Genomic DNA, 13,874 nt, shown 5'->3' with positions numbered 1-13,874 from the left:
CTGTATGAATACTTATGCAAGCCCCACTTTTCACTTTTCTATTTTAAAGGGACTATAAGGAGTTTAAAAATGTTAAAAATAAGTATTTTCCTCCCCCTACATGTTCCAGCCATGTCCTAATGTGTAGAATGAGCTCAGACCTGTTCACCACAACTGCCTCTAAAATCCTGTACGGTCACTCAAAAATGTGTCACTTCGGCCCGAATTGCCGTCATGCACGAGCTTAAAGGAATAGGCCACCGTTTTTACATACTGAGATATGCTCTTACCTCACTTTAGTCAAGTTAATATATCCCCGTCTGGTCTTTGTCCGTGCGCTCTGCCAGGCAAACGGAGCACATACGCAGCCTCTCCCACATGTCACATAGCTCCAAAAAAGCTCACGATAGAAGCTACCAAGCTCTTCCACGTGTTCCCTCTTTAAATAAAGTTACGTGAAGTGTTTTCATGCGAAGTATTTACTTCGTGACACTTGCGTGACAGAGCGCACAGACAAAGACCAGACGGGGATATATTAACTTGGCTAAAGTGAGGTAAGAGCATATCTCAGTATGTAAAAACGGTGGCCTATTCCTTTAATATAGAAGGTGCAGTTTACACATATGGCCTGAGGTGGCAGTAGTGAGTATAAAATGGCGAACTTGCTTCCAGCTCCTTTAAAAAAAATAACAGAATCATGTATCATTTCGCTTTCACTTCACAGTTGTCTGTTACTTGTGTGTGAATGTTCAGTAAAAAAATCAAAATAAAATCTTTGTTTATGGTTGTAAACATGACAAAATGTGCAAAAGTTCAAGGTGTATGAATACTTTCGAGAGGCACTGTAGATACGTCCTTAAAGCAATCACACAAGGGAATTGGTTCACATGTGTCGACCTAAAGGACGCCTATTTCCATGTGCCAGTGACGCCTTGTCACAGGCAGTTTTTCCGTTTTGCTTTTGAGGGACAGGCATACCACTTCAGAGTCCACCCTTTCGGCCTCTCTCTCGCCCCCCATACATTTACCAGAGGTGTGACAGCGTTTACCCCGTTGCAGGTCCGTGGACTACGAATACTCTCCTACTAAGACGACTGGCTTTTGTGTGCTCAGGCACGCAACAACACAGCCCTTCTATTACATCCGCAACTCTTGTTTAGTGCTCTTCAGTGAAGGTTCATCTTCAGTACTCTGTAGTTAAAGTGGCGAATGTTTCACCTTTTGGACGAGAGTTTAGAATTACTTTCTAAACTCTCTCACAAAGCAATATTTGCCCATACCTGGTAGCCGTGGAATTCTCTAGCTTTATGTTTAGCTCCATAAAACTGCAGAACGAGCATTATGATACACTTTATTGTAGTTCCATGCAGAAGCATGCGTGCAGAGCTAAACAAGGTGCTTAATGAAAAACTGCATTTGTGTTGTCTCAGTGAGGACAGAGAGTCGGACGCATTACTGAAGACGGTGAACAACTACCTGCGCAGAATGGTGGATGAGGCCAGGGCTGAGCTGGACTCCTTTGCGCCACAGGCCATCCGCTGTTCCCTCAAAGATCTGGTTCCCTACAACCAGGTAATGCCCCAACACACACTGAATCAAATGAAAATCACAATTTGAATGGTTGCAATTATAAAACCGCTAAATTTACAAATGTTTGAACAAATGAAAAATAGAGTAATAGAGATTTTTAAAATAATGTATGTCTGTGTAGGCTCTCAGTCGTACAGGAGTTTTCCATCTTCAGTGAAGGTTCTTGAGTCATCTTCTGTACTCTGTAGTTAAAGTGTCTTTAACCGGTAGTTGGACCTTCTTTGCACAAGGATGCGGATTCCCCCACGGTTCCCGCAGGCTGCCCGCAGGTTGAGTCGGGTCAAAAAATTCTCCTTTGAGCACGGGTCGCCATTGCCGCCGTACACACGTTCATTGTATTCAGCCACGACTCATTCTATCATCTTTACAGCAGGTTTTCGACGTAAATATGCAGTGGATTTTGATAAAATGTGATCCAGAGAATGCTTTTATGGAGCCTGCATCACCTGTGCTCTTTGGTCTGCCCCTCTCCTGATCCCAGTATATTGCGCAGGAGGGAGAGAGCGAGAGGGGGTAAGACATGCTCAGTAACTTCAAGCACATGGGTAAAGCCACATAAAGCCCCCCTTCCGGTGCTGGGAGACACGCAGATCTCTATCTCTGCTTACGTTATGCCTTGTTGTTAACCTCCCTTGACTGTACAATATTGGGATACAACAGTTTACATTGATATATCTATACATTAGACAAGACATAATTGTGAATAATTGTGAATAAACAAAACAACACTGCGTGATGCAACTTCCTAGATTAGGATGAATGCTCTGCTGAGCTGATGTGCTCCGTGCCAATAATATTTGAATAGAAAATACCTCAAGTGGAGGAGTTCAAGTATCTCGGGGTCTTGTTCACAAGTGAGAGACGGATGGAGCGTGAGATCGACAGACGTATCGGTGCGGCTTCAGCAGCGGTCGCTGTATCGGTCTGTCGTGGTGAAGAGGGAGCTGAATCGGGGGCAAAGCTCTCGATTTACCGATCGATCTACGTTCCCACCCTCACCTATGGTCATGAGATTTGGGTGCTGGGCGTACCCTTCGAGATTGGGTGAGGAGCTCAGTTTCCCGGGAGAAACTCGGAGTAGAGTCGCTGCTCCTTCATGTCCAAAGGAGCCAGCTGAGGTGGCTAGGGCATCTGTTCCGGATGCCTCCTGGTCGCCTCCCGCGGGAGGTGTTCCAGGCATGTCCTAGTGGGACAAGGCCTCGTGGAAGACCCAGGACACGCTGGTGGGACTATGTCTCCAAGCTGGCCTGGTGTCGCCTCGGGGTCCCCCCAGAACAGCTGGAGGAGGTGTGCATGGATCGGGAAGTTTAAGCATATCTGCTGAGACTGTTGCCCCCGCGACCCGGCCCTGGATGAAGCGGAAGAAAATGGATGGATGTATGAGCTTTAGCATTAAAATTCAATCCGACGCCAATCAGTGAAGCGTGTTTCTTGTTCACCGCTTTTCCTGTAGAAGGTTTTTATACAGCGTCCCCACTGAGTCAATCTAACCAAGTCGCAGGTGTGAATGTGACCTACATTTACTGGGACATATTGGGTGTAATTGGTTTGGTAAATATCGCATTAATATTTGTGCAGTATTCAAATAAATATTATCTTTTTTTTGTCATGCCGTGCAGCTGTTGTGTTTTGAATCCGTCACTCCAGAGCTGTGGGCCTCCTTACCGGCTGTGGTCTATTGTGTGACTCTTGTGTGCAGACAAAGGGCTGGAGTAAAGAAGCGCAGATAGAGTTCCGCAGCATGGTTGACTCCACTGCAGTGAAGATGCAGACTCTGGGTCAGGACAAAGACTCTCTGCTGGTGGACCTGAAGAAAGTCCCCGTGAACAGGGCCAGTGGTCCACACATATCAGTCCGAGAACACCTGGTCTTCATTGAAGTGGCCAGGTAAATGTGTTCCTCGGTAATGAACATGTGAACCGATACTGCTGTCCTTTCATGAGAAGTGTCTAATACTGTTAATGTTCAGCCAAAACCTGTGTTTATTATATTTTTTAAGACCTTTTTATCAGCCCTATATGTATTATGGGTTTATTGGTTATGTCACATTGAGCCAAATAGACGATAGTCATCATGCGTCTTGAATAATCATATGATGTGGCTCCTTCATCAGAAACAAGCTTGGAGTAGTAATTCACCAAATTCACGAAAGTTTGAATAATTAAGTGCGTTACCGCTGGCGCACAATGTTGTTTTGTGCAAAATGCACAGAGGATGACATCCCCATGGATAACTTTGCCACATACAAACACATGAATGAAAAATAAAGTTAGTTCTGAGTGGGGATGTCTGTCCACCGACGGATGAGTGAAAATAATAATTATTCCCATTCATTCTGGATTTCTATGTATTCTACGAACAAAAGTGTATAAGACTTAATTGATCTCACAATGGACAAATCTTGAAATCGTTTCAAATGTTTCCTACACTGCGTTCCAAATTATTATGCAAATGACATTTTTCTAAGATTTTCTAAATTGTCAACTCAAATGAGAGTCAGCATAATTTTCAAGTCTTTAACTGGTAGAGGATCATTTAAATGTGGTGGAAAAAAATCTCCCAGTGATAACAGTATTTTTTTCAAAAATAAATATAGTAAAAACCTCAAAATCCACTGTTCCAAATTATTATGCAACTCATCGTTTCAATACATTTTAAAGCTTGTAATTAACTGAAAATGGTCATTTGTTGAATTTGTAGCATTAGGAGGTCATATTTACTGAAAGCAAAAGCTATTTCAATCAAAAACATATTAACAGGTCAAGTTATATTTTACCATAGGAGCCCTTGTGTGATAGCAGCTTCAAAATTCTTAAATCCATTAAACTTGTGAGTTTTTGGACAGTTTCTGCTTGGATTTCTTTGCAGGATGTTAGAATAGCCTCCCAGAGCTGCTGTTTGGATGAAAACTGTCTCCCACCCTCATAGAAGTTTTATTTGTTGAGGCTCAAAAGGTTCTCAATAATGTTGAGGTCAGGGGAGGAGGGGGTCCACATCATGAGTTTCTCTCCTTTTATGCCCATAGTAGCCAGCGATGCAGAGGTATTCTTTACAGCATGACATGGTGCGCTGTCATGCATGAAGAGGATTTTGTTCGGGAAAGCACGGCTCTTCTTTTTGTAGCATAGAAGACAGTGGTCAGTCAGAAACTCCACATATTTTTCAAAGGTCATTTTCATACCTTCAGGGAGCCTAAAAGGGCCTAAAGGGGCCGACCAGCTCTCTCCCCATGATTCTGTTCCAAAACATGACTCCGCCCCCTCCTTACTGACGTCACAGCCTTGTTGGGACATTGTGGCCATTCACCAACTATCCACTACTCCATTGATTTGACCATCCTGGGTTACACGGCACTCATCAGTGAACAAGACTGTTTGAAAATGAGTCCTCATGTATTTCTGAGCCCGTTGCAGCCGTTTCTGCTCATCAGCTTCAATGAACAGTTTAGGGGAGGCCCAGATAGAAGGTTTATGCACAACTGCAGCCTCTGGAGGGTCCTACACCTTGATGTTCGGGAGACTCCAGAGGCACCAGCAGCTTCAAATACCTGTATGCTGCTTTGTAGCATCTGTTCTCTTAATCTGATGTGTTTGTCTGGCAGAAACCGTCCATATTGTGCCTTTATCTGCACAAACCGGAGTGTGTCTGAATCATCCACAAATCTCTTATCCGTATGATGATTACGCTTAATCTTTCATGAAATATCGAAGGTTTTCATACCTAGACCAAGGCATTCAACTATATCACGCTTTTCATCAGCAGAGAGATCTTTTTTCTTTACCATATAGCTTGATGTAAAGTGGAACACCCTTTTTCAGTAGTTTTTCCCTTAACTGGGCTTAACCTGAAAACTAATCATCCCAGGTCTCTGAGATTAATGTCAGTGATTCATAGAGCCCCGAGACACGATGCAATCCATGAGTTTCATCATTATTCTTTTTTTTACCTTTTTGACACAAAAATTCAATTTGCATAATTTGGAACGCAGTGTGTATTTGAAGGGACTATGCACATACATGCAAATCTGTTGCCTTTCGGCGAAATTTGCCGTTTTGACCTCGAAAAATGCCATTCACGTGAATTGTGTAGATCTGCAATAAAAAAAACACTGATGGGGGGGGGCTATGGCCTGTAACGTGTAAATAAACTATAACTATGCACTGGCTGAGGCTTGTAAAATGTTCACTGGTGCTGTTACGCCAAATATGCCATTTCCCCGTGGCTTCAGCCAGAGGAGCCTCCAGCTCCAGGCTGAGTGAGCCCCGCTGCCCCGTGCTCGCTCTCTCGCTCACTTCACCTGGGCAGCGCAACAGCCGCCCGCATCCACCGGCTAACTGTAGGCTCGTCTACTCGCTAAACCCGCTCCAACAGATGCACCACTGAGCGCGATGAACTGCATGAGACTTCGCGCTGATACTGAGGTGAAAGTTACGACAAGTGAACTTTTACTGCTTTTACTTTGTAGCTAGCGGCTAATGCATCAGCCTGCACAACTAAGTTATGCCGACACAACGCGCAACTGTGCAGGAGATTGAGCACCAAACTGATCCAAGTTTTGTGATGACTGTAGCTTTCATATAGCTTTTCATATCTCGCGTGAAACGTGAGAGCATCTATAAGCTAGCCTATAAAGCTAAATTTACATAGAGGCTAAATCCTACATTGACCGGGCAAGTGCCCGTGGCTCTGTGCGCGCTCTGCGCTCGTTTGATGCGCGGTTGCGGTCAGTGAGTAGAGGAGAGGGGCTGACCTGTCCAGGTGGACCGTGTGGTCATTGGATGCTCACAGATAAGAGCGGTTCTGACGTGGTTGCTGATCAGAGATGTTAACTGTGGCAAGTTTACTAAAACTGAGCGTGTCCAAAGAGACTTGCAACTATTCAATAATGCCAAACCATTTGTAAGCTTTTAGCTGCCCACTGAAGCCAGAAAAAACAGATACCATTTTATTTAGAATAGTATAGGGTGGCATATTGTGTATGCAGTGTATGCTATATTTCTATAGATAGTCAATAAAAGTTTAAAATCTATATTTAAAAAACGAAAATGTAATAATATTTTGTCCTTTTTTAATATAATTCAAAAAGAAGACAGTTTCTTCTGATGAACAGAACCTGATTTGGAATTTCACATTATGTGCAAATCCTTTACTCTCTCTGTTCACTCTGTGATGAAACTGAAGCCATTAGTAGAACTACAGTTCTAAAACGAAATGAAAGTTTAGTGTTTTAATGAAGATTAGATCACATATTACGCCCAATTATAGGCAGAAATATGAGAAATTCCAAACGGTGTTCTTACTTTTTCCTCCCCCTGTATCACTTAGTTGGTGGCTTTGTTTTCTTGTGTAGTCCCTGCCAAATAAAAGGGTCCACTTTGATGAGCCTGCCCTGACTGTCGTATTTGTGTGTGGTGTAGGTTCTACTCTCCGATGACAGTGAGCAAGAAGCCCCTGCTCTACCATCCTCCGGTGACTCCCAGGACCCACACGGAGCTGAACGCTGTGGTGTCACACATCCACACCCCGGGCGACTTCTACATTCAGCTGGTATCACACAGCAGCCATTTCCCTTCCTCCGTCCTCACATACAGCACTATTCAGACACTTCTGGTCATCGTGCACACATCATCGCAAAGATTCAAAGCATTTTATTGTCGATAAATAAGAATCTACATTTTTATTTCTCTCAAGTCCTTGGACACAGTGAGGGCAGGGAAGGGAGAGAGCTCAGCTTCCTGATAACCTGGTGGATAAAACTGTTCTTCAGTCGGCTGGACTTGGTCTCCTCCCTGAAGGCATTACCTTGAAGAGACTGTGATGGGTGTGTAGAGTCAGCTTTGGGGGTGAGACGGGTGGAGTACATGTCCTTAATGGAGGGGAGAGGGGCTCCGCAGATCTTCTCTGCTGCTCTCACGATGCGCTGGAGGCTTCTACAAAGTCGGGGAGGGACTGATGAAACCCAGTCTGATGCAGGTCACGGCATCATTATAGAGTAACACATGAATTATTAGCCAACATGAGCTTATTACAAAAACACAAATTGTCTGAGTTTGTGGCTTTTGAGTTGGTATTTCTAACTTTAAAATATACAAGAAACAGTAGCCCTAATGAAAACCCTGGAAGCTAAAAAATGCGGATGGGTAATATGCAGTTTAAAGATGGGGGTATTATGCTTTTTTTTCAGTCACATAGCACCAGTCTATAGCACACTACAATGATGACGAAACCTTCTGTTGGTCTGTAAATGCAGTAAATTAGAATAACTGCCTTGTATAAAATTGTTCTCTCAAAATGGCTGTAGCGAATGTCTTGAAATAGGCCTCTGTCTCTTTAAGAACCTCTGACCCTTTCCGACACGCCCCCTCCACACGCTGTCTGGCATCAGTGGGGAGGGGGTTCTGCTGAGGAGCAGTGGTTGGTTACTCGGCTGGTGACGAAAGCTCGGAGGTGGCTCCAGGAGGTGGGGGCGTTCCTAGGAGGACTCAGGCAAACCTATCCCTAAAATGGCTGCCATCAGAATCTTTACAGATTACTCAAAAATACATGAATGTGCCAAGGCAACACTTCAGGCATGTTTTTAATGAGGGAATGACATAATAACATGATGTAAAGCTTGAAAAAAGGCAGGGGGTCACCGACGTGGTGCCCTTTGGGGCATGCCCAGTAGTAGAGCTGGAAATCTTAGCCCGAACCCATCGACGGGACCCATCGGGTTTGGGTCGGGTCGGGCCGAGACGTCACACATGACATTTGTGGATATCATCCATGGAGTCAAAGGCCAGACATGCAAGCATTATTATTAAGCAGTGGGTTCCACTTATGTTGAAGTCTTGAATTGTGAAGTGTTGTTGCTTTGGTTCACAGGTTGATAACATGGAGTCACTGCTTCTCTCAGACAAGCTGCAGAAGTATTATAACTCTCCTCTGGAGTCTGAGGATCTGAACATCTACTGCCCTGTGATCGGAGATGCCTGTGTGGCTCTGTTCGGGGACAAGATGTGGTACAGAGCGCAGATCACAGGTGCGCTTCCAGTCTAGAGCGCTCACATTGTGCTCTCGGACCGGACCATAACCTCCACTACTTAATGCTTTTGATTATGGAATGGAATGTCCATCTTGCATGCAATATTATTATGAGAAGTAGTTGCAGGAGCTTCTAGCCTCTCAATGAACTAGTGTGGTCACAAAACTAAAATTTTATACTCTATTTTGACACTTTTTTATTGACACTTTTTGACTTTTCTATTTACATATTAGAACATTCAACACTGTTATGTACTAAAATCATCAGAAGGCACTGACATAATAAGAGCTCAGGATATGAAAACACATTATATAGCCATGTGGTAAATGGACAGTCTGCCCCAGGGTGGCTGTGGCTTCAATAACAGCCTGAAACTGTTGAAGAGAGACCATCTGACAGGCTATAAAAGTTAATCCTGACTAAGAGTGCTGTCCTTTCTTTCATTAATTCAAAAACAGCTTACCACCACCAAGTGTGGACTGAACGAATAATGACTACTATATAGTACTTTGAGGAACTTGTGATACAGGCAAGTTGGGGCTTTGACCAAATCACAGCTTATTATTATTCAGTTATTAGAAAAATGTTCTCTATTTTATGCTGCCCACAACCCGCCGTGGGGGCTGAATTTCGGCCCGCGACTCAAAATGAGTTCGACACCCCTGCCTTAGACGTACACATCCCATGGATTGTTCTTATAGAATTAAGTTCACAATTTCCATTCCTAATGGAACTACTGTGAGCGAATAAAGACTGACAGATAACCCTTAAGTACTATCAAAAGTGTTCAGTTGCCTTTAGGATGATTCTGTAGCTGTAGACACTTTGGCTCTACCAAGGACCATGGTCCCATTTGATGTGAGGTTTAAAGTGCTCTGCTCGTATCAAATCGAATCGTTTTTTACATATCCCCAATGTAAGGCTGGGCCAGATCAGATCATTTCATATGATTATGAATCATGCACATTTTTAGTACAGATTTAAATGTGATGTAAGGTGCATGTACACGGCTGGCTCAACATAAGGCAATATTCTAATGTGCGTGTAGGTCATCCTGGCTGTAGAAAAGTGGAGGTGCTGTATGTGGACTTTGGAAATAAGGAGATCCTCCCAGTGACTGACCTGAGGAAGATCAAAGATGAGTTTTTTGCCCTTCCAGCCATGGTACAAATGAACTGATTATTATGTATTTGCTGTTGGCAGGTTAGCACAGTTTACTCTTAGGACTTGCTGTTTTGTAGGCGATTTACTGCTGCCTTTCTGACGTGGTTCCACTGGATTTGAGGAACTGGAGTGAAGCCTGTTCCTCGCGCTTTATCAGCCTGGCCAACCACAAACTGGTGACAGTAGTGGCTACAGGTACTCAGTTGTGTTTCAAATATATAGTGAGATGTTCTACACCTTCTGTTATGTATATTACTATCAAAGATTCTTCTATATTCTGTAACATTTCATTACTAAAACCAAAAAAAAGTGACTTTACTGTGATCATCCGAGATTATCTTCTGGTATCTTCTGTAGTTTCGCCTCTGATCCAAAAGGCGTCGTCAGTGACACTAAGGTTTGCAGCTCACAGACTAGATGAAGACCACTGGGAGGGGTTAGCTTGGCTAAGTCCCCCTCCCCTCTATTAAAGGATACTCTAAACCTGTGGGTAAACAATCTTTGTTGTTACGGCTAATCCACCTTGTGTCACTGATGAAGCCCTATGGATGAGAGGTGAAACATCTTACACTTAAACTAGTACAGATGATGACTCTAGAAACTTCATCTAGGATGCACACCTCCTGAAGGACTGAGGGCCTACACAGACAATTCTTCTCCACAGGCTAGGGATGCTAACTTTGGTCGTTTAGTCGACCAAATGGTCGATGGCGTCATTATTGACCAAGATTTTCATTGGTTTGACTAAATGCACGCACTTTTGCAACAAATTAGATTCTCTCAATTTACACACCAGAGGCCTGTGGAAGGTCTATCTGCTACTATTTCATTATAATAACAGATACATCATAGTTTTACAGAGTGACGTTTGAATTGTTTGTGTGAAATGCTTTTGCTAAAAAATAAAATAAAAAAAACATAGAGGAGAGAAATGAGGATGGGAGCGGCCTCTCCACATACGCAGCTGAGATCAGCAGCTGTGTGTCTTGGCAAATTGTCACCTTCTACAGTTGTTTAAACCACAAATACCATGGTTCTACAGTGATACATGAGTCTGACACCTGTCCTGTGTCAGCGGCTCTTGCAAAACACAGGATAACGAAAGTGAAACGAATCACGTCAGGTGCAGCAGCTCCCGCGGTGTCTTTCTCCGCTTCATTCTGGCCTTTTCTGAGATAAATAACACGAGGAGCTCCGCAAAACATGAACCAATTTATCACCACACCGTGGAGCGCAAAAGTTAGAAGAAATGAAGCGGCCTGAGAGGACGGAGAGGAGCCCGCGGGCAGCGCATTTCACAACAAACCACATGGCTCGTGTTTACATTACGGCGAAACAGAGACATGTGTTACCCGGAGTACGTTTGAGAACAGGGACGATGATGGAAGAAGAACTACCGTTTAATTTGGATTATATGGATGTATGGACAGCACGTGACAAGTACAGCAGCAGGAGTGAGGGAGCTGGAGTCTGAGATTAATGTGCCTTTTACACATAAATGCACCGTTGCTTCTATGTATAAATCGTATTTACAGCACGAGCTTCCAAAGTTTTATGTCTTATGAGTGCAGTTTGGGTCAGAAAAGTTGTTGTTTGATGGGGCGGGACGTCAACGCTATCACCAGGATGACCACATAAATAAAAACAAAGCAATGACATTTACAAGACATCTCAACTGCTGGTGCAGTGACCCAGCAGCTGTGTGGGTGGTGAGCCTGGCACCAGTGATTTGAGTTGGGGGAAAAAATAATTCAGGTGGAACTTGATTGCTTGAACCCCTGCTTTAAATACATAGAAATCAGCTATTTGTGCTCCAGCGAAAGGGCCACGGCATGGACCCATCCCAGTCAAGCTGTTTGAGAGCGGCCTGAACGGACCAATGGACAACATTGGGGAGAAGCTGGTGGAGGAGGAGCTGGCCATCTTCAGAGACGGGTGAGGCCGGGTCAAGGCTCTGTTCACTATCTGCTCCAGTCAGGTCGGGATGATCTCACAGCCCTGTTGTGAATGTGTTGTCAGGTCCAGCAGACGGAGCTGTGAGGACTCCTCCATCTGGGATCCTCCTCTGGAGCTGGGCTTAGGCGATGCCAGTGCAGCAGGAGACGAGTCCAACAGCACAGAGTTCCAACCGCAGCTCACACTGCCCACTAAGCTTAAAGATGTCAAAGTGCGAGTCAGCCATGTCAACTCACCCAGCAGCTTCTATGTGCAGTTCACCAAGTATGACTCCTTGCTTAAAAGGTCAGTATACAGACAGACCTCCATGCTGACAGTAATCCAGACTTTAGTCCTGAGTGTGGGAAATTGGCCTGCTCAATATCATTGTGACTACAATTGTGTTAAAATGAATCAGTTTTTAGTGGAGATTTAAACACCTCCAGAATACTTAATACTGTGATAATTTTTATTTTATTTGAACTTTTATTTTAACCAGGAAAGTCCCACAGAGATTAAGAATCTATTTTCAGGGGAGTCGTGGCCCCAGAGGGGACCCTTTTGTACATATTTTTAGTACGCAGACATTGGGAGAACATGCAAAGGCCCTGTGGGAATCGAACCCATGACCATCTAGCTGTGAGGCATGAGTCCTAACCGCTATACCACCGTGCCGCCCAAATGTTTGAACTGCATAATCAAGAACATGATTGTAGAGGCCGTTTGAGTTTATATTCAAATCCCAATGAAGACAGACTTTCATGGCACATATCACAATTTGCAAATTTGTCTTTCCCGAAATAAGTGCTAGTTTCATTCACTGGTCACCCAGGAAATTTGTTTTGGAACAGAGAAAGCTACACCATCACCATACAACACAGTCACACACAGTAAGTGATTTGGAAAACAACAGTGGGCACTCAAGTATGAGACAACTACTAAAATGTATTTGATACAAATCTTTTTAATTTTACAGCTTTGTTGGTTCTAAAGTCGTTTAACAGATTGCAGTAATTGTCTAATAGTTCAGTATAGGGGTTATGCGCTAATGACTACGTCAAAATTTTGGATTGCAACGGAGCAGCAGTCCGTTTAATGGTTTAATTAGATCATGGCACAAAGTTAAGAAGCAGAAGATTTCTTACGGGAAGGTCGCTATGAGCGCGGAGCTCTTATGCACCACGTAGCTTCGCGTAGCAAGTCCCCAAGAGGAGCTCCAACCAGGTAAAAGACACCAGCCTCCGACTGTCCACAAAGACGTGTTAAAGTCCAGAGCCCTTGCTCCTCCTGATGCAGCTCGATCTTTATGAGAGAGACGTGAGCTTTTGTCCTCAACTCGCACCTGCATCGACCGCAGACTTACAGATGCGCGTCTGTATTATCTTTATCTAACATTTATCAAATTATCTAATAATTTAAATGCATTCATAATTATCATAAAAATATGTAGATTATTTTAACATTTAGCTACAAAACAAAGCACAAGGGTGTTCCTAACAAGTTGAAGGGCAGTAGCTCTACTATTTTAAGTGAGGAATGAGCATTTGGAAATTAGGAATATATCGCACTAAAACCATAAAGTGAGTGCACACTGGCCAGTGGCCACCATAGCATCACTGTTCACAACCTGTTTTTTTCAATGCACGGTGCAGACCCAGAGTGCGTCTGAAGATCCAAGTGTGCTCACTGGTGCTGTAGTTAGATCTGCCATGTCACTGCCTGATGACCGACCAAGAGCAGCCCGTTTTTAAAGTAACATTAGCCTACTAGCTCTGGACGTTTAGCTGGCTAGCCAGTAAGTGTTTTCCAAAAAAAAAAAGAAGCACTAAACAGTACTGGTATTTTAACAAACAAGCTGTTATACTTACATAAAACCCCCTTAGGGTAACTTGGAATCTTCATGAAGGGTGATCTGTTAATCTTAAAATCCGTCATATCAGCATTTACTTCCAGCAAAAATCAACAACACAGCCTATCTAGCTAGGAGAAGATAGAGTCATCTCTGATTGGCCAAGAGTGGACCAGGGCCCGCCTTCGCAGTGGTCAAGGACTGAATAGCATATTGAATAAAGTTTCACTCAGAGCGTGGCAATGCAATATGCAATACAATCCAGAGGGAGGTGCTGTTTCACAACACATTAAATAAAACTTAACATACTCAGATTTGGAATAGAAAATTACA

At 43.6% G+C, this 13,874-nt stretch overlaps 1 protein-coding gene across 1 annotated transcript in view; it reads left to right on the top strand.

Annotated features, from left to right (window-relative positions):
• The window catches only part of rnf17 (ring finger protein 17), a gene marked incomplete at its 5' end in the record, with an annotated part of 72,600 nt that overhangs the window by 37,886 nt on the left and 20,840 nt on the right, over positions 1-13,874 (top strand). The window contains 8 exons of the mRNA XM_079563749.1: positions 1,410-1,551; positions 3,269-3,456; positions 6,987-7,116; positions 8,434-8,590; positions 9,642-9,757; positions 9,835-9,952; positions 11,575-11,692; positions 11,777-11,998. Coding sequence (XP_079419875.1) covers positions 1,410-1,551; positions 3,269-3,456; positions 6,987-7,116; positions 8,434-8,590; positions 9,642-9,757; positions 9,835-9,952; positions 11,575-11,692; positions 11,777-11,998 — 1,191 coding nt within the window. The remainder of the gene's footprint in view (positions 1-1,409; positions 1,552-3,268; positions 3,457-6,986; positions 7,117-8,433; positions 8,591-9,641; positions 9,758-9,834; positions 9,953-11,574; positions 11,693-11,776; positions 11,999-13,874) is intronic.

The sequence above is a fragment of the Gobius niger genome (assembly GCF_951799975.1).
Source record: "Gobius niger genome assembly, chromosome: 9".
Taxonomy (NCBI): domain Eukaryota; kingdom Metazoa; phylum Chordata; class Actinopteri; order Gobiiformes; family Gobiidae; genus Gobius; species Gobius niger.
The sequence above is the reverse complement of the archived record's forward strand: the minus strand, read 5'-3'. Positions and strand labels throughout refer to the sequence as shown.